This window comes from Leptodactylus fuscus, chromosome 10, assembly GCF_031893055.1.
Source record: "Leptodactylus fuscus isolate aLepFus1 chromosome 10, aLepFus1.hap2, whole genome shotgun sequence".
NCBI classification, from domain to species: Eukaryota; Metazoa; Chordata; class Amphibia; order Anura; family Leptodactylidae; genus Leptodactylus; species Leptodactylus fuscus.
In genome coordinates, this window is record NC_134274.1 from 35,819,109 (window position 1) to 35,845,617 (window position 26,509).

At 41.7% G+C, this 26,509-nt stretch overlaps 1 protein-coding gene across 1 annotated transcript; it reads right to left on the reverse strand.

Moving 5' to 3' along the window:
- Window positions 1-285: 285 nt before the first annotated feature.
- On the reverse strand, window positions 286-26,509 carry LOC142219187 (uncharacterized). The gene is made up of 10 exons (XM_075288139.1): window positions 26,370-26,509; window positions 21,003-21,128; window positions 19,792-20,012; window positions 17,986-18,192; window positions 14,331-14,448; window positions 13,101-13,117; window positions 12,162-12,324; window positions 4,518-4,727; window positions 2,379-2,599; window positions 286-640 (listed from the first exon to the last, which is right to left on the reverse strand). Exons 2-10 carry the CDS (start codon window positions 21,113-21,115, stop codon window positions 405-407), a joined length of 1,506 nt encoding a protein of 501 aa, XP_075144240.1. The 5' UTR covers window positions 21,116-21,128; window positions 26,370-26,509; the 3' UTR covers window positions 286-404.

Genomic DNA, 26,509 nt, shown 5'->3' on the forward strand with positions numbered 1-26,509 from the left:
CCCTTAGATGTACACATACTTTTATACAGCTCCGCACACAGCCTTGTCATGTGAATGAGCTGTAGGATCCAAGAAGAAGCTAAGGCTTGGTTCACACCCGCGCTTGGCCTCCATTATGGGATTCTGTCCCCAAATCCGCTTGAAAAATGCAAATAGAAAAGCCCTGCAAATAGGACTTTTCTCTCCACCTTTTTGGGTGGAAACCCAGCAGAACCCATTATAGTCTATGGGGGGCCAAGGGTTATCATTTTTCAAGCAGATTGGGTTTACATTTTTTAGGACCCCAAGTGGACCCAAAGAACGGAAACCTGAATGCAGGTGTGAACCTAGCGTAAACTGAATTTGAGGTCTGTGAGATTTCCATCACAAACGCTATTCATTAACTATTTCTGTTTTGATCAGTTTCATCCGCTCTTGTCAAAACCATTTTCAGCATCCCGTGCAGCTCGCCTCTCTAAGGCCAGTTGAATGTCCAGCTGCCGTAACTGCTTTAGGAAACCCCGGTTGGGAAGTATACAGCGATGTTTCAGAACTTGTTCGACGGCATCGACAACTGTCATTTTCTCATAGATCATCAGGTACGCCAGTACAAGACTGGCAGAGCGGCTCCGACCCATAGCACAGTGCACTAAGACCTTACCTGCACAAAAAGAAATACAATACGTAGTTATGTAGAGGTATATGGAGTTTAATCTGTATATCTAAGTGGTGAGTAAGACTCGTTCACCTCTGCATTCGGGGACTCTGTTCCCCTCTCTGCATGAAGAGCACTTTTCTCTGCGCATTTTTCGTGCGGAAACCACATGGACCTCATTATAGTCTATGGGGTCCGCGGGTTTCCTAAGGTAACTGCTTTTTTTTAATGCAGGTCAGGTTTCCGAAGCAGAAACCCGAACGCAGATGTGAACCTAGCCAAACTGTTCAACAAAGTATACATAAATTAATAGAACAGGCGAATGTAAGAAACCTTAAACACAAAAAGTCACAATGTGCAAATATCTCTTTCAGTCACTCTCTGCGACTGAAATTGCAATAAAAAAAATATCAAATGGGCCTCTTTGCTTGATTTTAGTTTTCCATCAAGGATCACAACAATGCTTCATAAATTGTTGCTATCTCATTTTATAGCTCAGTAAACCACTTACATTTGCTGAATGAGAGTGGCACAGCATATACAGGGCTGTATACACACCAGGCAGTTGTGACTGTCAACAGAGATGTGTTTACTATCAGATAATGATTAGGGTTAGGCTGATCTTGAGATTTCAAGATCGATTTTAAAATCCGATTTCTGATGATTTTCCAGCCGATCTTGTGAAATTTGCTCGATCGCCAATCGGAATCCGATCTTTTCCGATCCTGATCGCTCAACCCCAATAATGACAGAAGTAGACATACTTGAAGACTATGTCACTGTCTGTATAAAAAGCTTCGGTGAAGTTTAACTGCAAAAATAGCGGAAACTGCTCTGCTATTTCCTTCTGCAAAATGATAGATACCATAACAGCCCCCTCTAAGGTAACATAACTATAGTGTTAATCCCCAGAAAACACACATGTAATTACTTCTCGCTGTTTGTGTTATTGCTGATGGGGTATTAGTCAGAGACAGCAAGCTGCTTTTTCTGCATTAATGATTGCTTTAGCTGCATCATGTCCTGTATTTGCAGTCCACTGTCCATGGCTCTCCTTTATCATGCTCTCTTGGGCTTTTCTCAGCTATTCATTTGCTATTTTTTTAGTTACTCCTTCACAAATTGCATGTAATTGAACCAGTATTAGTATCATTGGATAGCGGAAGGGGCAGAATGCTCCATATTGTGCAGAAAAAAACTGATGGGACTGCATGTAAGAAGACTTATAAAGCCAACAAGCTTCCCAGTATACATTTCAACCTTTCATGAAAATTCAAGTCCTCAAAATTACAGTTCTAGCCCTGACAACAAAGACTCCATGGACGTGCCAGTCATAGTTGCCACTAAATGATGGCTGTCTTAGTGCCACCATAAAAATGGTAACCAGAGAGTTGCCTTAAAAGTACTCACTACACACTTTGTTAGGCTCCGTTCTCACAAAGTAACGCACCGCTCATTCTGACACGTAAACACGTGTCAGCGTGAGCGCTGTAAAACAGAATCCCATTGACTTCAATGGGTGCCATCTTACGCGCGCTAGACATTCAAATCAACGGGAGGCTTTTTAACCCATTGATTTCAGTGTGTAGCGCGTGTAAGACGGCACCCATTGAAGTCAATGGGATTCTGTTTTACAGCGCTCACTCTGTCACGTGTTTACGTGTCAGAATGAGCGGTGCGATACTCCGTGGGAACGGAGCCTTACATTTTCTATAGCATATAAAGTTTCAACATATATACATACTGTCTGACTTGTTAAGTGCCTTGTGGATAAATTCAGCTGCAGGATAGAAAAATGGACTGAGGTCAAAGGTGGGTAGATCTGCTGCCTCTACTCCATAATACTCCACAACCATATCACTATAATACTCTGCTCCTGTGTCCACATTCCAGCGTCCATGTGCTGCATTGAGAATGTGAGTGAAGCCATTTTTCTCCAAGCTATAGCGATCCAATGCAGTTTTTCTGTTTAAAAAAAAAACAAAAAAAAAAAACACGTCATTCAATAAATTAAATTCAGCAGAATTATCAAAGTTTTAATGTTAAGAATGCTATGTTCCTTTGTACTATCTGGAATTCTCTCTGTATGAATGTTGTATAAGGTGAATATAGTTTTCTCTGAGCTCGTGGGTGTAGATCTAGGTAGAGTTCCAGGGCCATGCAGGACATATGTAAAGAAATACTGACCTTTATTTCAGAGACATGCTTTTGTTGTGATAGAAGACTTGTATTAGAGGGAGTCTGTCAGTAGTAAATTCATTATAAGCCTAATCACAGTACGTTGTAGTGATGTTCTATTTCATCTTTGGAGCCTCAGTTTCCTGTAAATTGTTTTCTTAATTATATGTAAATGAGGGAAAAACTGCTTTGCCTGAAAAGCTAGAACTGAGATCGGGCTAGCAACGACACGCCGCAAAACTAATTTTCGTAAAAATAAAGCGGCACAACAGAGGCACATTTGGAAACTATAAGGCTGAGTTCACACGGCGTATTTTGGTCAGGATTATGAGGTCATATCCACCTCAAAATCCTGACCGAAAAGACAGCTTGGTTGGTTCTTTTTACCGGGAGCTGGAACAAAAAGAATGGACATGCCCATTCCTCAGGCCGATTCGCCTTGCAAATCCACCTGAAGACACTCCCTCCTCCGGACCAGGCCCATTCATTGGGCCTAATCCGGAGCAGAGTGCGCGACTGGATGCCGGTGCACTGCATCGGCATCAAGTCGCAGCTACCCGGTTTTTGGTGATACTGATGCGACCTCCGCCTTAGTTTCCAGACCAAAAAACCCTGTGTGCACTCAGCCTAATAACTCCTCTATAGGGTACTAGGATTAGGCTTAGAATGAATTTCTTGCTGATAGACTCCTTCTGAACTCTTTCTTGCCTTATCTCTTACATTTCCTTGCCCTCACCTCCCCATAGACTTTCTATAGAAATCAATCTTCTGAGTCCGTCTGACGACAGGTATAGCAGAGGTTTAGCAAAGGGAGGGGGAGCAGGGAAACAGCCCGATAAGAGAAGAAAACAGAATCTCTCTATGGTTATATTACAAGTTTCTTAGAATTGCCTGCGCTATTGTTTTAGGTAAATCTTTTTTGGAATAACAGTCTCCGTTCAGGTATCCTACACCTTATTGTCTGTGATAAGATATATTCTGGAAATAATAGAGGATTCGGGCTAGTTTAATGGGAACCTGTGACACTGAGCATATATAGTTTTGTAGGTTTTGTAGGATTTATCAGAACTTGCTTTTATTTAAGACTAGAGATGAGCGAACACTGTTCGGATCAGCCGATCCGAACAGCACGCTCCCATAGAAATGAATGGAAGCACCTGTGACGCTGACTGGTGCCTGGCGTCACAGGTGTTTCCATTCATTTCTATGGGAGAGTGCTGTTCGGATCGGCTGATCCGAACAGTGTTCGCTCATCTCTATTAAGACCCATCTCTTTTGCTCTTTCTACACTTGGGAGTTCACGGAGTCAGTTGCTGAGTAGAACCGCTCATTGGACTCCTAAACAATCCGGCTTTTCTTCCTTACACTTACCAAATGCTTCTTGTATCTTGTATTGTTTTCTTGGTACTAACACTTATCCCCCTTGTGTCTGATCTCTGGAGGATGAAGGTTCATTTCAATGGATCAGAGGTGCACATCCATGACCATAGCTACATTGGCTTCTATTAAACGTTTGGAACTGTGATCTCAACCAGTCCCACGAATAGTGCAGTGGTTACTCGTGGGCATCACTGCGTCCTGCATATGGAGCATTGGCGACCCATGACATTCTCCTGAGCGGTTGAACCCCCAGAGATCAGACTCTTATCCCCTATCCTGTAGAAGGCCAGAAAAACCCTTATAAGCATATCATGACTGTACTCACTCATCTCCAATGTACAAGTTGGGGAAAACTTCATTAACATGCGCAAATTTAACTGGTCCATGCCAAAATAGTCTCTCTAGTTCAAATGCCCCTGGAGTGCAGTATCCAGTATCTGGATCCACAGCCACTGCTGCATAGGCATTTGTCTTCTTCCGATTGGCTGTGTCGGCAGGCATTCTTGCTTGGGCAACTGGCATAGACGAATGGTCCCTATAAGGGTAGAAGTGGCAAATGAATTTTGGATGCAGAAATTCTGAGTGTTTGGTATTGGCAGGTAGAGTAAATGGACAAGTCTAATTGGCAAATAACGGGCCACATTTACTAGCATGACGCTGTAAACCGTATAAACTTATAATAAACCGTCTTAAACTGTACCAGATTTATCACAGTGTCTGAAGATGCTTGATAAATCTGTCACACTATTAGACTGTCATTTTACTTTGTAAATCCTCTACAATTTGGTAGTACAATAAACAATGGTAGCTGTCTCAATCAAAAAAATTTATGCCAATGGTGTTAGACTGTAGAGTTTGAAATATAAACTGTCCCTTTAAGAGGGTGTTCACGCGTCACACATATGACTCTGAATTTGAGGCAGAATTCACCTAATAATCCACCTCCAAATTATTTCAGTGGAAGGCCGTAGCTGTTTTTTCCATCTAGCGCAGGGATAGGGAACCTTCGGCTCTCCAGCTGCTGTGAAACTACAACTCCCAGCATGCTCCATTCACTTCCATGGAAGTTCCAAGAACAGCAGAGCAAGTATGCATGCTGGGAATTGTAGTTTTGCAACAGCTGGAGAGCTGTACGTTCCCTACCCCTGATCTAGCGGAATGAGAAGTCCCATTAAAATTAATTGGAGGTAGAAAATACACAGAATTCTGCTTATAGAATTTGGTCATGTCCGATAAAAGTAAAATACAGCGTCAAAATCTGTCAACCAGAAAAAATCTGCTTCAAATTCCTGAAGTAAAAATTTTCTGCTTGAAAAATTCAACATCAAATTCCTAAACCCTCACGAGCAAGTGTGCATGCTGACTTGGTTCCAGTTCTTCAATGGCCAGGGCCACACTTGTGTTACTGCAAAAAATAAAACAAATCCCATAATGGAAAGCTGCAATTCCTTGTAGGGTCCATTCACACTGAGGAAAATGGTGAGGAAATGCCACAATAGCCTGAGAAACAGACCGACAACCATAACCTGCTGTTTAGACTTAGTGTTGGTTCACACTAGCACTTGTATTCCATCTGGAAGGAGTCTGCATGGACACCCCCGGACGGAATACAATCGCAATTGCAAGCGATGTGCACGAATTTGTTACAGTTTTTTGAGGTCATGATCTTAGTTACTATTCTGGATGCAATCTTCCTGATGGATTGGTTTTGCACTTCACATTGGAGTTTTGTGTTCCAGACTTATACCAAACTATTCAGAGTATTACACAGCTGTTTAGTGCTATAACTACTGTAGTTATGCATGTACGATATTAGATGTTCCCTACAGCACTCCTCATTCCGCTGATCACTAAAGATCCTCTTCAATGTCAGTTCAAGTGACCACAGAAGCATTGGACAGGCCCCAGGAGTGTAATTTCAGTCTTTACAACCCAATGTAACTAGGCACTCCACCTTGCACTCAGCTGTGTGACCCCTGACATCATCCACAGCAATACAGAGCCTAGCAGTTCTCGGTAGCCCGTTCTATGACAGTTATTGCAGGCAATCCTCTGTTCCTAGTCACACACCATAGAAAGCTATTCCTTTGCTAAAAATGTTAGGCTAGATTCACACGGCATCTTTTGTAACTGATTTGGAGACCAGTTCCACTTCAAAATCAGCTGCAAATTCCATCTGCAATTGCAGATTAAAGTACAATCCAATTAATTGTAATCAGGGCCCAGACACGATCGCAATTTTTGCAGCCATACATCCCTGCCATATTCAAGGACTACAAATTGTGAAGCATGTCCTATTTTTGACCCCATTGCAGCGCATGTGCAGGGAATCGTACAAGATCCGTGATTGCGGATGACATACCAATACACTGCGGACTGGGGGGGAGGGGGGTTGTGCGTATCAGTATTTGCAGACAGTAAATCCACTACCGTCATATGCAGGAGGCCTAAGGAAGTGGAACCTTTCCCCTAAGACTTGGTTCACATCTGCGTTGGTAATCCGTTCGGAGAGTCCGAATGGACTACCAAATGCATTGGCAAGCGGTGTGCAGTGAAAGCACATGGACCCCATAGACTATAACAGGGTCCGTGTACTTGCCGCCAGATCTCCGCACGAGTTAAACGGACAGGAAAGTAGATTGTGAAGTACTTTTCTGTCCACATGTTCCATGCGGAAAGCACATAGTCCCAATTACAGTCTATGGGGTCCGTGTGCTTTCACTGCACACTGCTTGCCAATGCATTCGGCAGTCCGTTCGGGGGAAGGGGGGGGGTTGCCATGCGGACTCCCCGAATGGATCACCGATGCAGATGTCAACCCATTACTCACTCATTCCTTGAAAATACAATTAGCAGGAAAGACACCAGGCTGTTTTGGAAATCCTTACATCTGTTTTTGTACTTTCCTAAACTCCCTATGGTATGGTAGTATATTTGTGGTACATTTATTCTTAGAACTCTGCTTCATACAATTCCCGGAGGAATAACTGAGGAAGACACTGGCTGCCCGGTTCTGTTATTATAAAATAGTGACCGATCAGGAACAAAGAAATCCTGGAGAAATTTTTGAAGAGTTGCTACTGTTCCTCCAAAGGAGGCACACTTCATGTATGGAGTGTCCAAATCCTAATTTCATGATGAATAGGCAACCAAGAGTAGAGAGGAATAGGAATGGGGGTCTGTGAAAGCTCCTGTCATTGTCCTTGTTTTCCTGAAATATAGTTGTATGCAGCTGGCAGAAGGCTGAATGTCTGGGCTTCAGATTGGTATTACAAAAGAATCATCTTAAGATCACCAAGTGACAAGGTCAGCAACCTCCTTACTCAAGGCTCTGACAATGATTCATAGCTGGGATAATTCAGCTCGGCAGCCTCGAAGCCGTGCAAGATATCTAATTATAGGTGGTAAATGGATACCTGTAATATGTGAACATATTCATTATGGAAATGCTTAAATTAACAGATCACTGCTGGGGTTGCAAATGAAAACTAACTGGTCATATTCTCAAAGATAAAAAGTGCAGCTCTATTATAGCTAGATATTAAAAAATTGCATCTACGGTCATACCATTATATACGTTCATGCACGGGTATGCCTAAAATTAGAAAGTCTTGCTATCAGTGCACTGGTTTGCAGATGGTGAATGACGGCTGTGGTGAATGACGGCTGCTAAAACTCTGATAATCTAGAACAACTCTCAGTGCAGTAAGAGGGTGTAAAGAGGACCAGTCATCACTTGGATCATGCAAGCTGCTGGAGGGGGCCAGTATTTGTAAGCCAAGGGTAGAAGTGGACCCAAACTACAGAAGAGGTACAAATTTTTCTATGATACTTTTTTCTCTAGGAATGCAAAATACTGGCTGTAAATTTTACTTTACTGACTACCCAGTCCACTGACATTTTGTACGTGGGTCTTTTAGTCCCTAGAAATGTATTTTATTTTGGTCATTACGGTGGATAGTCTGTGTTTCCAGGATTCATTAGGCTCTCATGATAAATAAATCTTGTCTGATTCATGTAGAAGCCAGAGATTAACTGTACTTGAAAATGTACTGGGACCAGCATTTTACTTGCTGTACTTTGCAGTACTCGGTTTCCTGATTTTATAAATAGGCACTTTAATATTAATACCTTCATGTATTATTATCATCACTCACATTGATGTAGATAACATTTCTTGCCACAGATGGATGGTTTAAAGGGGCTCTATCAGCAAAATGATGCTAATAGAGCCCCACATATGTGTGAATAGCCTTTAAAAAGGCTATTCAGGCACTGTAAATGTTATATGAAACCCCCGTCCCGTTTTTAAATAAAAGCATTAAAACATATATGCTAATCGTACCTGAACTTGCACCATGGGCGGGGATGCACGGTGCGACGTCAGCTTCGGGCATGCCTGCCTCTTCTATCTTCTTGTAGTGACGCCCTCTGGTTCCATGTCTTCTTCCGTCTTCTTGTCTTCAAATCCCGCGCCTGTGTAGTAGCGCTTCCCTCCGGAGCGCTATTGCGCAGACTCACTCGCCATTTTACTTAATGGCAGTTCGCGAGTGTACTGCGCAGTAGCGCTCCAGAGGGAAGCGCTACTACACAGGCGCGGGATTTGAAGACAAGAAGACGGAAGAATACACGGAACCAGAGGGCGTCACTACAAGAAGACAGAAGAGGTTGTGGATGGTTGTTGTGGATAACCCTATAGGGGCCTGGGGCAACGGCCTATTCTGATTTTACCAAACATTTGTTAGATCGGCTTGGCTCACCTTGCCCTACCCAGGGACAGATTGTTCATACTTTCCTCTGTTGCGGCCAAGAAATACTCTACTCATACAGGCATGGTGTCACCAGCATTTACTAAGTAGATGTTTGGCACAACATTAACAATAGTTACTCAATACAAGAAAACAGCCAAGATCAACAAGAAGTGTTCTGTTCCTGTTGAGTGTACTGCTGAAGTGTGACAAGGGCGACTCACAGTGAGAGCCGGTGATTTCAATGGGTTGGCGTTCAACACCCACCATGATCGATTCTCACTCTCACAATGGATTTGCAAAACTATCCGTCAGAACATAAGCTTGGGTCCAGAATTGAGTTGGCCAGACAGAAAGCAATGGAGATCCGGATGGAGGACCCAAAGACTTTCCCTGCCTGACATGAATACAACATTGAAACATGGAAGACTGTTGGCAGAAAAAAACAAACATATGGTCTGCCTTATATAACAAACCGTCAGGTGCTAACACACAAAGATTATCGACCAAATCCAAAAAGACACCGCCTGATACACAGGCAAAGGTCGCAACCGGGTTTCATCTGCTTGGAGAGATACTCTTTACAGAAAAGCCTGGACCCAGCAGAACGCGATGACTCTGCAGCAAACGCACAAGTGAAGTGACCGCGTGAGGTCAGGGTCACATCTGCGTCAGAGTCACAGAGTTTTTTCTATGCAGATTTTGTAGCTTTTTTTTTTTTTGAGTGGATTCTGCATAAAGAAGTGAAAGTTTTTCCTTTTATATTTCCCATTCCTTTGTAATCCAATCCTAGCTTTGGCTCAAATATTTACCAAAAAAAGCAGCAAAAATTCAATGTGCGTCTTGAAATGGTATTCTTAGAAATCCTATTTATCACCTGTCCTGTCTGATCAGTATTTATCTGACCACTGACACCCCCACTTATCAGGACAATGGGGTTCCTGAGTTCTTTGAATATCACATAGGTTGAGCATGCTTTCTGCTGTGCTTCTGCTTTATGGAACTGCCAGAGATAGCTTAGTGCAGCAACGCGCTAGAGAGACCCAGAACTGGGAGTAGTAGAAGCAATGTTGGGTCAATGATGGCTAGTAGATGCCACTGACTCCTCCAGCTTACCTCCTGGGCTTGTGTAGAGCTTAGGGGGCCCTGCAGGGTACATGATGATGGTAGTAGTCTTCCTCCAGGTCATTTCCCAAGTCATAGTTGGAAAGGAAAGAGTCCGCATGGGGACACTCCCGAATGGACTACCAAACGCAGATGGCAATCAGTGTGCAGTGAAAGCACACGGATCCCCATAGACTATAATGGGGTCCGTGTGCTTTCTGCATGACCTCCGCATGGAACATGCAGACAGAAAAGTAGATCACAATCTACTTTTCTGTCTGCATAACTCATGTGGAGATCTCGCAGAAAGCATATGGACCCCATTATAGTCTATGGGGTCCATGTGCTTTCACTGCACACCACTTGCAAATGCATTCGGTAGACCGTTCGGGGGGTCCCCATGTGGACTCCCCTGAATGGATTACCAAACACAGATGTTAACCAAGGGTAAGGATGGAGGATGTCCTTAGATTGACTCCTGAATGGTACAACTTAACTCTCCTCTCCTTGGCAGCTTACTTTTCTTTGTCTCAGGGCTTCATGTATAAGTAACATGAGCTTAGCTCTCCCTCACACACTATCCTGTCCGGGAGGCTGGATGAATACTCTCCTACCTCCACGGATGCTGATTGTAGATTGACTCGTCTTCTTCCACAACCAGCTAAGAACTGACTGCTCCACAGCATTGGCTCAAATACTCGCCCATATCCAGATGATCAGCCCTCAGGCCTGGTTCACATCTGCATTTGGTATTCCATTCGGGGAGTCTGCTTGGGAACCTCCCCCTCCTCCCGAATGGAATACCAAACACATTAAAAAGTGGTTAGCGGTTAGCTAAGAAACCACATGGACCCCGTAGACCCTATGTGTTTTCTGTGTGGCGTCTACACGAATCATGCGGAGAGAAAGGTGCTGCAAGAAGTACTTTTTTCTCTGCATGATTCATTATTCATTCATTATAGTCTTTGGGTCCGTGTGGTTTTTTAGCTAGCCGCTTTTTAATGTGTTCGGTATTCCGGTTGGGGGGTCCCCAAGCGGACTCCCTGTACGGAATACCGAACACAGATGTGAACCGGGCTTCAATTGGGGAATAGCAGTTAGTAGAAGTGATAAACAAAATATATAGTAGTATCCACTGGGTTGTGGCATCACCGTCGTACTCTGCTTCTCTCTGGCAGTCCTACAAGTATTAATGGAGCAGCAGCACACGTTCTCACACTGCTCCATTCACAGGGTACCTTCTATGGCTGAATATCTGTTCCATTCATCTGAATGGGTCTTGCAATGGTCTTATAAAACAACCTCCTAATGAATGATTGTCATTTGCAGACATTTTTCCAACAAAAATTCCGGTTTCCACACTATGGAGCGTTGTTATATGGCCATGTGCCCAAGCTCTAATAGACATGTAGCGGCTGGGGACTCCTGGCTCTGGACAACTGATTTCATGGGGTGTCCACTTACACAGTGATTTCCCTGTAGGGATCAGCTGATCTTAATCTCTATAAGTAGACTCCGGTGGTCTCCTGAAATCTGAGATAAGGTAATTTTTTTTTCTACAGTTTAAAATATTCCATAAAATTCCAAAACCTTTGACTAGAAGAAGATAACATTTTCCCACCTATAGCCACATATGCATACATCCCAGTAGTGTGTGCCGGGATAAGCACTGAAGTGTGGGCTGCTGACAGTTATATGTCACACATGAATATGGGCTTAGTGTCCTTACAGATACATATCTCAGCGACCAGGCTTCGCTGACATGCGGAAGTACATTGTCCTAATAATATTGCAGCAGACCACATTGCTCGGTGACAGTTCCACTAACACATATGAGAACATTAACACTGCAGGTGACTACATATATCTCACTTACTGACAAGTGTATGGCAGTATCCAGACATTAACACTGACTACTATAGAACATGCTTCAGCTAGGACACCACTTCTCCATATAGATGGCCGTTAGATGTGCAAAACACTATAAAATATGTTACCTATCTACAACTACCTGTCCATGTAATCCAAACCAAGCCCCCAGCTACCAGCATGGTCAGATTAGTCTTCCTAGCAGCAGTTTAACCCCTTCACACCATTCTCCCACAGACCCCATGTACCTGAGTGCTCTGAAGACCCCAGTCTGACTGAGCCTCTCTGAAAAACTTGTAACTAGGAGCAGAGCTATTTTTAGGGTGGGATTTGCTGACTCTGACCTTGGTGGTGAGGTGGAGCAGCCTGCAGAAAGGGGGGTCAGCTCTTTTATCTGCTTGCCAGACAAGTCTGTTAAGGGGCAGAAGACCCTGAACCATGACTGGCAGCAGCCTTGTCTCTAGAAAGCATTAACTCCTTGGTTCCCTGGATTTCTACAAGTTCAAAGGTGAAGACGAGTTGGGACAATACTATACATCATGTCCTTAGGGAAAAGAATAACATAACCTAACAACTATATAACTTGTATCATGATGTAAGCTATTCCATGTGGTGGTGTACAAGCAACTAAAAGTAACAGAAATTATTATTATTATTATTGTTTATTTCTATAGCACCATTAATTCCATGGTGCTTTACATTTGGGGGTTACATACAGTACACAGAATATACAGGTAGATATAATACTAACAATGACTGACTGGCACAGTGGGGTAGGGAGCCCTGCCCGCGAGGGCTTACAATCTATGAGGGAACAGAAATAGCAAATGATTTGTTACTTTGTCCTACTATTACTTGAGCACCCATTTTGTATTTCATTCAGTTGTTCATATGATGTGTCTGTTTAAATAAATCCTTGTATTGTACATAAAATAACAATTCAGGAGCATCTTTCTCATTGTGTGTTTCCTCTATTACTCATTGGCTTTTCCTAATTTGATACTGTCATTTGTATAGGGATGATAACAGCCAATTGTCAATGTATTCATACCTTCCCAGGAATAATAACAGAGGATGCAGGGGTCTTAGAAAGGTACTTCCTATTTGGTGGGCCACAGACATGTCTGGATAAATTGTCATCTTCAAGTTTTCTTCAAGCTAATGTATATAAGGAATCTCTACATTACCTTGAAAACAGCAACAGCTACACAGAGCAAAATCACAAACATGGTAAAAAAAAGAAAGAAAAATCATCTGGTAAATCCATTGAAACTTGAGTTGTCCCAACCAGTGAAGACCTGTCGCACATGCTCACAGGAGATGCTGCAGGTAATCGCTAGTCTATATATATAGTGCTGAACTCAGTGGAAGCCATAGAAATCTGGAACCCTTGATGGAGATTGCTTATTCAATGCAAGACTAATGGGGTACCGGCTCCTGAACTATTATCAATAGGGTTGAGATGATCTTGAGATTTCAGGATCGTTTTTAAAATCTGATTATCGATCATTTTCCAGCCGATCGCAATCGTGAAATTTGCTCGATCGCCGATTGGTATCCGATCTTTCCCAACCACTCAACCCTAATTATCAACCCAACATATGATGTCATAAAAGTGTGTGTTCAGAGCATAAGAAAAAAATTGTATAATCTGTCAGTTATACAAGTTATTGGTATTTGCCTATTGCATTTGTCCTTTATAAGCCTTTGCTGTTTACTGTTTTGTTGTCTCAAGGACATGAAGTTCAACAGACTCTAATTCCAGTGTCACTCTACACCTTCCATTGTGTAATATATAGCTTCAGATCACGTGAGATATATATATATATATATATATATATATATATATATATATATATATACATTACACACACACACACATAGACATGGTACTTATTTGACTGTTAAGTAACAAAATAGATTCTTGTTAAATGTATCTCTTTCACTCTTTGTATTCTGTACTAGTTGTAATATTTTACAACCATCAGTCAAAGACAGGTGAAGAGAATGACATTGATTCTCTCGTGACAATGGCAGCTGTCAACGGGTGAGATATATTAGGCAGCAAGTGAAAAGTCAGTTCTTGAAGTTGATATGATAGAAGCAGATAAATGAAAAAGCATGAAGATCTGAGGAACTTGGCAAAAGCAAACTGTAATACCAAGACGACCGGATTACTGTAGCGGGAGGTCTTGTGACGTGTTCTCAGTATTCATTGGTTATTAGATCCAGTCAAACAGCAGTAATGCACAGCCATTGATACATATAGGGAGTGAAGGTACAGAAAAGGTACTGTAGCAGAAATTGCTGAACGTATTACTGTTGTCTATGAGGGGAAGGTGCCAGAACACTGTGCATTGCAGCCTGCTATGTATAAAGCTTCATAGCCAAACTCTAGTTACAGTGACCATACTGACCCATCAAGTGCATGGAAGAGGGCAACCTGATCTAAGAAATCACATTTTCTTTTACATTCTATAGATGGCTGGTTGAATGAACATTGGTAATATAAGTAAGAGATGCCACCAGGTTGAACTGTTGGAAGAAGCAAACTAGTAGAGACAGCATGACAATCTGGGTAATGTTCTGCTGAACCTTGGGTGCTGGCTTTTATGTGCATGTTATATTGATGTATACCACATACCTAAATGATAATGCACTCTCTATGGCAATGGTGTACTGTAATGACTGTGAATTCATGTACACTGCTACTCTGCAAAAACTCTAGAGTTATGTGAGGGACATAACAAATCTCAAGACTTGCCCTCTAAATTCTTCAAACTTTAATGCCTTGAAATAACTTGTTTGATCCATGGACCCCCACTTGGCCCAAACACATTAGATTTTCATGGAACAAACAGCCAGCAACCTGCCTTGTAGATTTAGTCTGTCAAAAACAGACAGATGGATATTCTTGGCCAGCCGTCGGCCAAAAAGCCAGTGTTTGGTATGATTAGCTTCTCTGGTCCAATCATCAGCCAACTTTTTTTGTTTGTTGGTTGGTTTATTGTTATTTAATGTTGATGGTGGAATGGCCATCCAAAACCTAAAAAGGATGGTTTGGTCTTACAAAACTAGAAGAATGGGCTGTGGATGTCTTGGGGCCAAGCATCACAGGTCACCTTCAGAGGTCATGTGTACAGATGTGGCAGTTGCCAAAGGGTGTTATTTATATCTCTGGTCTTAGAAGAGGTTTGGGTATGATATAAAAGCTCAGATTTCAGATATCACTAACTATAACTGAATGGATTCTCCATAGTATCACTTAGTTATAGCAATTGAGCAGAGGAGAACTTTAGAACTTGTTTTCCACAAAAAGTAAAATCGAGAATATTTTCACCAAACATGCTTTAAGCCATTGCAGTGTGGATTGGTATTATCGGGAAAGTATTAAAGGAGTCGATGTTCCATATGATGACCATCTAATGTGTGTTGGTACATGGATGCTGTTAGTGTTGCCAATTTTAACACAAAATGAGCCCATTGCCAACATCCACCATACTATTACGGCAGATGATGCCCACTCGGCTATCTGCATCCATGACAGGTGGGAGCCTATTGAACGGTCCCAGACCTGTATTTAGTACATGTCTATTACAGGCTGCCATGTAATAATGAACAGATTTCTCAATATGCTGCAATATAGATTGCAGTATATTGTAGTGGTGATCAGATCTCTTATGGTTCAAATCCCCTAAGGGATCTAAAAATAAAAGTAAAAAAAAAAAAAATACATAAAACTTCAAATCTCTCTTTTCCAAGATCTGAAATATAAAAATAACTAAACAAACATAAGAGCATTAAGTATTCCTTTGTCCAAATCTGCCCAAACTACAAACCTATGTATATAGTTATAGTTATAGATATCTAGATATTATAATCAAGAGGGCTGATCCACCATTTTTTCAATGTTCCCCTCTAACAAAATTGAATAAAAAGTGATTAAAATCTCAAAATGGTATAAAAATTACACTCGGCCCCACGTTAAAGACTCAGGGCCGAGTATCAGAAGATGGCAACTCCAAGAAATGTTTTCATTTTTAAAAGTTTTAGATTTATGTTGGTCTTAAAATATTTAAGAAAATCCACAAAAACCAAAGAAACCTAAATTTCAGATCGCTAAAATTGGAACAACCTGCGTAAATACAGGTATAATATAATGTAATTTTGCCTGCACAGCGTGACATTTTGATGCAATCCCATATGGGTTCTTCTATATAGTATTTCTGTATGGGTTGGATAGTCTGCGATACATCACCACTATGTAGACATTACATTTCAGCATTACTGTGCAGCAGTTACATTCCGCTCATGCCATTGATTATCATAACTACATGATGCCAGACGCCAGACTTTGCATGCTTTGTTATGTGTCGCTCTTGTCTCTTTCTTTTTTCAGCAATGTCTATGGTAGATATCTATGTGTAGGGTAGGTCACCATTCCATAGCGTAATATGTAGGTAGACCTTTATATTTTCCCTCTGTTAGCTTTCTTGGTCTTTACTTCTGACATTGGAGTGTATATTTTGTTGCGCTGCTTCTGCTGCTCAGCTTCCTTGCAGTAGACTGTGAAAGTCTGTCGCTGTCTGCTGTCCTTCCAGGGGCTTCTGTCAAATGATGGGTTTTACAGCTGACTGCTGGCAAGCCGTCCCCTGTCCAGTATCCCTGGGGCGGACAGCAGCGATAGTGTGAACGCCACCTAAGATCCATGCTGAGAATCCATCTCCATAACATCCATAGACTCTGATAGGGCACAGTCAAACAAAATAGCTTCTTTTTTTAAATTTTTTTTTTATTGCTTTGGTATACAATATCCACAAAATCCATATATTGTGGTTTTTACAAGTTTAAAAATCTAAGTAAAGCACTTTTAACAGATGAACCAAGCAGGATATTAGAAGAAGATGATGAAGAAGGTGATTGAGAAGACCAGGAGGGGGAATGTGACAAATAATAAAATAAACGGAGCAGCAACTGTAGGAAAGTGGAAGGAGAAAGGTGGAAGATTGGGCTGACACATCGGGGCACATTTAACATTACTTTTAATGTAAATACACAAATGTAACACCAAAAATCTGCAGGAAGTGCTCCACACTTTTCCTTCTAAGGCCGGGTTCACACGGGGTTTTTTGGTCCGGAACCTGAGGCGGAGACTGCCTCAGGTTCCGGACCAAAAAATGGGTAGCTGCGACTGAATGCCGGTGCACTGCACCAGCATCCAGTCGCGCACTCTGCTGCAGATTAGGCAAAGTCCTGACTCTGTTCAGTCTGTGACGTGATAAGGTGCGGACAGGGCCCACTGGAGGGCTGAAAGGAAGCACGGGTGGCCGTGGGCAGGAGTGGGGACCAGTAAGTAAATAGGGTAAATAGGGGGGGGGGAATAAAGAGGAACCCGAGGAACATGTTTGCCTCAAATTCCTCTTTACTTTGGGACGTCTATGCAGGTTCTGTCTGCTTGTATGGAATGGACTTTATTACAGTTCATTCCAGTAGGTCTGCCTCAGCAACAAAACACCCAGTTTTGGTAGTTTTTGGCTGGTCTGCACATGCCTTGCTCCACTGAGGTTCTGAGGGTCTGTTGCCCAAGGGCCCACACAAACCTGGAGCCGGCTCTGCCTATCAATCTCATTCATGACCGGTACTAATGAGAGTTCATCAAAATCCTGGAATACCCCTTTAAGGCTAAGGCCACATATTGCAAAAACACTGCAGTTTTGGTTGTAGTGGAAACACAGCGCTATACCTCCCCCCCCCCCACACACACACACACATTTTACAGTTCCAGGATAGTAACATTTTCTCATTCGTGCTTTGTAATCAAAATTCTGCAGTAACACTATGTCTTTCTCATAGACTTATATGGGGTGGGGAAGGTAAATTAAAAAGAAATGAAAAAGCTGGGGAAAAATGTTTTTCATTGCTTTGTTTCCACAACCTTTGGCCTTTGGTAAACTCTAACTGATCATCTCGCAGATGGCAATGCGGTGACAAGATATCAGATGTATTAAACAAAAGGATCATGTACATCAAGCTGCTGTATACGTTGCATTATATACACATTCTAGCTGCCCTATTTACTTCTGCTTCTTCTCTTGGCCTCTAATTCTTTATCCAGTTGGCGGAGCTGCTCGAGGAAGCCGGGGTTGGGGGAGATGTCTCTGTGCTCACTCACACTCCGCAAAGCATCTAGTAAAGACATTCCCTCAGAGATCATTAGGAAAGCTAGGACAATGGAGGCCGCTCTGCTGATCCCCATGGCGCAGTGAACCAACACCCTACCTGTAAAACATACACAGGTAATGTAGCACAGAACATAGAAACATAAGTTCAGTAGATTCTATTATTGCATTCTTGTATTTCCATAGAATCCTATTGCACTGAATTTGGTGTCAGATGGATTGAACCTGGTACAAGTACATAAGTTATAATAATACATCTGTAACTGTACTTTGATATTAATAAATGATTCTACAGTTTATTTGTTTAGTATCACAGATCTCTATGGAAGCCAATGCCTTTGCTACACTGTAACCATCTGATTCATGTACCATGGTCTGGATTACATACTTCACCTAGTATTTCAGTGTTAATTATAGAATACTAGGAATCATTGAAACAAACATCAGAACTGGTAACTAAGCTTACTGATATATCCGCTGTTTCTTTCTACTGCCCTACTAACATTTGTCTCCACATTGTAGAAAAATAACGAAAATCTGAAAATCCATAAATATATTATTGTAAAACAATAGAGATGAGCGAGTAGTATTCGATCGAATACCTCGCCGGCATAGGAATGCGTGTAATCGGCCGAACATCAAGGGGTTAAACGCATCGAATATTCAAAGCGTTTAATTCAAAGCGTTTAACCCCTTGGTGTTCGGCCGATTACACACATTCCTATGCCGGCGAGGTATTCGATCGAATATTACTCGCTCATCACTATAAAACAAGAAAAGTACATCTAATTGCTATTCAGAAATAAGAGCTTTATGACAATATCTAGTCTAGATGAGACAAATGAGGCTGGTTTACAGAATAGGAAATTTCCGGTCTTACGCGCGCTACACATTGAAATCAATGGGAGGCTTTATAATCCATTGATTTCAATGGGTAGCGCGCGTAAGCCGGTACCCATTGAAGTCAATGGGATCTGTTTTGAAGCGCCTCACTCTGACACATGTTTACGTGTCTAACTGAGTGGCGTATTACTCCATGGGAACGGAGCCTAAGGCTTTTTCCCATGCTGGCAAACACAGATGTGGGAATACATGACCTACTGTTTTACATGTTATGACGCTTCATCTGGGTCTTGGCGATGCGCTAAATTATTGCCCTTATTTATACAACTTTATTAACAATGTACAAACATCAATACACATCCGCAACATACATAAAAAATAATTAAAAAATACTTCTTTCTAACTTAGGCCCGGTTCACATCTGCATTCGGTATCCCGTTCAGGAAGTCCACTTGGGGACCCATGAATGGAAACCTATACGCATTAAAAAGCGGTTAGCTAAGAAACCACACGGACGCCATAGACTATAATGGGGTCTGTGTGGAATCCGCTTGGTTTTCGCACGAAACATGCAGAGAGATAAGTGGTGCTTGCAGGACTTTTCTCTCTGCATGATTCATGCGGAAACCAGGCGGACCCCATTATAGTCTATGGAGGACTGTCAAAGATTCGCACGAAGCCTCCATAAGACTAGAGTAATACTGAATACCATACAAATTTGGCCATAAGAAAATCATGGCATTTTATACAGGGCTCTAAAGATTTACTTCTAGGACAGAATACTTCCACCTAGCCTGTACAGTTATTAGGTATGAGCTGCACACAAATAAATGGAGTTGAATTTTATGTTACATACCATTGGGAGACTGCAGGCCAGCTCGTATAAACTGTGACGCTGGAACAAAGTAGGCACTCAAGTCAAAATAAGGGTGATCATCGGCCTCCACGCCATAGAAGTCAATATTAAGATCCCTGTAGAACTCTGGACCTGTGTTGATTCGATATTTTCCATAGGCAACATTTACAATATGCGTGATTTTCAACTCACGTAAAACAGATTTATCCCTTGCAGTGAACCTGTACAATAAGGAATATGTAAGAAGAATATTAAGAGACTCCTAGTTCACCAAGCAGCCAGAAGTAAGGAGAAACATATCATGAAACTTCAGAGACCTGTCAAAAGTTTTACACTAAAAAATAATACATGCTGAAAAATAACCCAGTCCCTGTCTGCCAACGATGTGTAGAAATGAAGGTCTACAGCCAGTATCACTATAAATGTATATTGCAACGGCACTGCATTTGGAGGTACGGACAGATCATATTTATTAAGTAAACAGTATAGAAAGAATTCAGAATTGTGCACAGGATGATGAAGAGTCTCAGATCAAGTTTTTAAAGATGGATTCAGTACAGTCAGTTATACAGGTATGTGCCCCTATACAAGAGATATTGGTACTGTGAGTGTCGGTACTGATATCACTGCACTGTCATAGAGGCTGGCCTCAGAACTCAAGGTCGCTGGGAAGTGAGGAACGCCCCCCTGACAGTACAAGTCTATAGGAGAGCACCTCTCCGTCCCATGATGATGCAGGGCTATGCATTGATATTGTCAATGCAGTGATATTGGTCCTGAAATTTAAGGACAGCTGTTTTGATGTTATTGCATCTCGTCAACTTGGTGCAGAGAAGACTGACCTGGCAGAGGTGAGAGGCTTCAGACAGGGTTGGGGGGATATTGTCACTCCATAGGGAGAGACCACCATTTAGGTGTGTGGAGTCTTATTAAGCCATGAGCTCTCCACTGTGCAAAGGAACATGGGAAGAATATGCAAATCTGACTTCCATGATGTAATTAGGAAATCAGTGCCTCAGTCATGCACACCAATAGAGGGCGCTCACTGAAGATGTGTAAGTCTATCTTCCATGATGTAATTAGGAAGACAGAGCCTCAGTCATGCACCTAAATGGTGGTCTCTCTCTACAGGCTGCTTTCTCACCACTAAATGATCATCCCTCATATTTCGCCTGTTTTGAGATTATTTATAAACTTTCACATTCACTTACGCATCTCCGAGATAAAGTTTTGGCCACACTTGGTTAACATGTCCTGTGGGTTTTCTATGGCTCCAAAGAAGGCGCTGTAGATCATGAACAGGTAAGGGCTCGTAATTGGACATTGCACCAACCAACCTAAAACATTAAAAAAAATATATGGGTAGATGCTTTCATTTATCTTAACCTTAAGAATATTATTGACAATGATCTATAGGTCAACATTCATAATTCAGTTTTCACAATTTGAGCCAAAAATGCTATGGTAACCTGCATTGCGTGATATTTTTTGTTTTAGAGAGCGTTTGCGCTTTACTCAGTCTTCTGATCCTCTTATGACCTCTTCAGGCCTCCTGGGTGACGTCACAGCAGTCCCATAGGGTTCAGGATGTCCAGAGATGGGAATAATCCTTGTTCACATTGGTATATATGTTATCGGCAATGTATGAAAAGCAGGTATTCTATAGAATGCCTAGATATTGTATAAAAAACAAAAAAAACTTTGCAAGTCTTGAGTAGGTGATACCTTTTTTAATGGCTAACTCATAATGATGACAGAATATGACGTTTCGAAGCTTTCCTCTGAGCTTCTTCTTCAGATATAACTAAAAAACACTTTCTAGAGGCTGCATATTTATGTACAACAGGACACATAGGGATAGGATTACAGGAGGGAGGGGGGAAGAGGCTTATTACTATATACTTATAACAACAAACAATCAATTGCCAGATCCCCCAGTTCTTATCTTAACCCCTTAAGGACCAGGCCATTTTTTGGTTTCGCATTTTCGTTTTTCTCTCCTCACATTTCAAGAGCCATAACTTTTTCATTTTTCAGTTCACAGAGTCACATGATGGCTTATTGTTTGCGGGACAAATTGTACTTTGTAATGGCACCATTCAATATGCTGTGCAATGTACTGGGAAGCTGGAAAAAAATTCAGAATGAGCTGCAATTGGAGAAAAAATGCATTTGCGCCATTTTCTTATGGGTTTAATTTTTACAGCATTCACTGTTTGGTACAAATGACATGTTACCTGTGTTCTACGTGTCAGTACGAATGCGGTGATACCAAATTTATATAGTATTTGAAATTTTTTGATACTTTTAAAAAAATGATAAACTTTGCAAAATAGAAAAAAAAATTTGTGTCATCATGTTCTAACACCTGTAACTTTTTCATATTTCCATGTATGGAGCTGGTTGTGGTGTCTTTTTATGCGGAACAAGATGAAGTTTCTATTGATACCATTTGGGGAAAGATCTGATGGTTTGATCACTTTTTATTCAATTTTTTATAGGAGGCAAAGTGTTGAAAAAAACGCTTTTTGGCTGTTTTTATTTTTTTTGCTGCTACGCTGTTCGCAGTACAGGATAAATGTTTTAATATTCTAATAGTTCAGGCATTTTGGAGCGCGGGGATACCTAATATGTTTATGTTTAATGTTCTTTAATTACTTTTATAGCTGATCTAGGGAAAGGGGGGTGATTTGAACTTTTATATTTTTTTTATTTTTTTAATACTTTTAAAAACTTTTTTTTTTCTTCTGTTACATTTATGATCAGACCCCTTAGGTACCTTGAAACCTAGGGAGTCTGATCGCTCATACTATTCACTGCAATACTACAGTACTGCAGTGAATAGCAAAATCGCAGCACTTCTATTAGACGATGCCTCTGGCATCGTCTAATAGATCTAGTGCAGCGACAAGCCTGGAAGCCTTCAATAGGCTTCCGGCTGTCATAGCAACCGATCACCGCCCTCATGTGACGTTCAGGAGGGCGGCGATCGGCGAAACATGGCGGCGCCCATGCCGCCGGCGCCGTTTACACACTGCGGTCACGTTTGACCGCAGTGTGTAAAGGGTTAACAGCAGCGATCGGCTCGGGCACCGACCGCTGCTGTTAGTGGCAGGTCCTGGCTGTATGATACAGCCGGCATCTGCCGTGTATGGAGCGAGCTCAGCGTGTGAGCTCGCTCCATACATCCCCATGTGACCCATGACGTACAGTTACGTCAAGGGTCGCTAAGGGGTTAATGGCTGTCTTAATGATGTGTATAAAAAGACATAAGACAGCCATTAAGATAAGAACTGGGGGATCTGGCAATTGATTGTTTGTTGTTATAAGTATACAGTCCTATGAAAAAGTTTGGGCACCCCTATTAATCTTAATCATTTTTAGTTCTAAATATTTTGGTGTTTACCACAGCCATTTCAGTTTGATATATCTAATAACCAATGGACACAGTAATATTTCAGGATTGAAATGAGGTTTATTGTACTAACAGAAAATGTGTAACATGCATTAAACCAAAATTTGACCTGTGCAAAAGTATGGGCACCTCAACAGAAAAGTGACATTAATATTTAGCAGATCCTCCTTTTGCAAAGATAACAGCCTCTAGTCGCTTCCTGTAGCTTTTAATCAGTTCCTGGATCCTGGATGAAGGTATTCTGGACCATTCCTCTTTACAAAACAATTCAAGTTCAGTTAAGTTTGATGGTCGCCGAGCATGATGGTCGCCGAGCCCGCTTCAAATCATCCCACAGATGTTCAATGATATTCAGGTCTGGGGACTGGGATGGCCATTCCAGAACATTGTAATTGTTCCTCTGCATGAATGCAGAGTCGATTTGGAGCGGTGTTTTGGACCATTGTCTTGCTGAAATATCCATCCCCGGCGTAACTTCAACTTCGTCACTGATTCTTGAACATTATTCTCAAGAATCTGCTGATACTGAGTGGAATCCATGCGACCCTCAACTTTAACAAGATTCCCGGTGCCGGCATTGGCCAAACAGCCCCGAAGCATGATGGAACCTCCACCAAATTTTACAGTGGGTAGCATGTGTTTTTCTTGGAATGCTGTTTTTTTTGGACGCCATGCATAACGCCTTTTTGTATGACCAAACAACTCAATCTTTGTTTCATCAGTCCACAGGACCTTCTTCCAAAATGAAGCTGGCTTGTCCAAATGTGCTTTTGCATACCTCAGGCGACTCTATTTGTGGCGTGCTTGCAGAAACGGCTTCTTTCTCATCACTCTCCCATACAGCTTCTCCTTGTGCAAAGTGCGCTGTATTGTTGACCGATGCACAGTGACACCATCTGCAGCAAGATGATGCTGCAGCTCTTTGGAGGTGGTCTGTGGATTGTCCTTGACTGTTCTCACCATTCTTCTTCTCTGCCTTTCTGATATTTTTCTTGGCCTGCCACTTCTGGGCTTAACAAGAACTGTCCCTGTGGTCTTCCATTACCTTACTATGTTCCTCACAGTGGAAACTGACAGGTTAAATCTCTGAGACAACTTTTTGTATCTTTTCCCCTGAACAACTATGTTGAACAATCTTTGTTTTCAGATCATTTGAGAGCGGACTGTCCATGCTCGGCGACCATCAAACTTAACTGAACTTGTATTGTTTTGTAAAGAGGAATGGTCCAAAATCCCTTCATCCAGGATCCAGGAACTGATTAAAAGCTACAGGAAGCAACTAGAGGCTGTTATCTTTGCAAAAGGAGGATCTACTAAATATTAATGTCACTTTTCTGTTGAGGTGCCCATACTTTTGCACCGGTCAAATTTTGGTTTAATGCATATTGCACATTTTCTGTTAATACAATAAACCTCATTTCAATCCTGAAATATTACTGTGTCCATCAGTTATTAGATATATCAAACTGAAATGGCTGTTGCAAACACCAAAATATTTAGAACTAAAAATGATTAAAATTAATAGGGGTGCCCAAACTTTTTCATAGGACTGTATAGTAATAAGCCTCTTCCCCCCTCCCTCCTGTAATCCTATCCCTATGTGTCCTGTTGTACATAAATATGCAGCCTCTAGAAAGTGTTTTTTAGTTATATCTGAAGAAGAAGCTCAGAGGAAAGCTTCAAAACGTCATATTCTGTCATCATTATGAGTTAGCCATTAAAAAAGGTATCACCTACTGAAGACTTGCAAAGTTTTTTTTGTTTTTTATATTTTATAACCACTGGCTAACACGGTACCAAAACAAACATTTTCCTTTTAGATATTGTATAGAATACCCGTTTTTAGGCAATGTATGAAATGTGAGAATCTCTGCATACTTTCCCTAGGCATTCTATAGAATGACAAATGCTATTTAGGCAAAGTATGAACGACAAAAATTACAATGAGAATACCTTTCTGCTGGTGTTTTTCTGGCAAGAAGGGTTCCCAAAGGTGGATGTACAGTTCAATATGATGATGTGTAACGGTGTGTTTTGTATTCGGTTGAAAGTTCTTTCAATATTCTACCACGTCCTCCTCCTCTGTGTCCGAGAGCCAATATCATGACGTGTAATGTGTTTTTTTTTTGTTTGTTTGTTTTTTTAAATGTAGATTGTGAGCCCACAATGTACATTTTTTCCCTATCAGTATGTCTTTTTGGAATATGGGATGAAAATCCATGCAAACACGGGGAGAACATACAAACTCCTTGCAGATGTTTTTTTACCCATGGTGGGATTTGAACACCAGGACCCCAGCGCTGCAAGGCTGCAGTGCTAACCACTGAGCCACCATGTGGCCCCAAGCATAATAATAGTCTTTGTGGGGCCCGCGGTGTCACTTACCGATCCCGGCCCAGCCAGGATCGGTAAGTAAATAGGGCCTGTTACCAGCTGGAATAACTCCAGCCGGTAACGGCCTATTAAGAAAAAAGAAAAAACCCCGGCGGTAGCGGCTGTCACCGGGCCCCCTAATGTCCCGGGCCCTGTGGCAACTGCCTCTGCTGTAGTTAGGCCACTGTAGATAGTCTAAGGGAGCCTTCACACGGAGTTTACGCTCGTTCATTTTGAATGTATAAATCGTTCAGAGTGAGTGGCGTAAAAAACAGATCCCATTGACTTGAATGGGTGCTGGCATACGTGAGCTCCCCATTGAAATCAATGGGAGGCTTTTTTATCTATTGCTTTCAATGTGATACGCGCGTATGCCGGCACCCATCGAAGTCAATGGGATCTGTTTTTTATGCCGCTCACGCTGAACGAGTTTACGTTCAGAATGAGCGGAGCGTAAACTCCGTGTGAAGGCTCCCTAACACTGTGTACTTGAGCACACACTTAGTCTATTCTTGTATTTAGAAAAGAAGACCCAGATTTTCATTATTTCTGCCACACCTTCAGTAAACTGTATTGATATGGGTAGGACACAGTCATCACCTACATTGATGTAACTGCAATACAGAACCTTGCAATATTACAATAAGTGAAGTTGCTCAATCACTTGTAAAATGACTATTTCTTTTCTATATATAGCAAAGGTTTATTCGATATCCTCTATATCATAGTTCCCCTCTGTAATATGCAGCCTATAGTAAAAGAACTGTGCTTGAAAGGTTTTTTTTTGTACCTTAGATACAGTGGATGGCAAATAAACACATATGATTTCTCTCGTTCTTGTTTGCCAGTCTTCTTCAACGTAGTTGAATGCCACACTGTGTTCCGTAATGTCCCTCCATTACAAGATGGATCCTCAGCCCAAATGTTTGG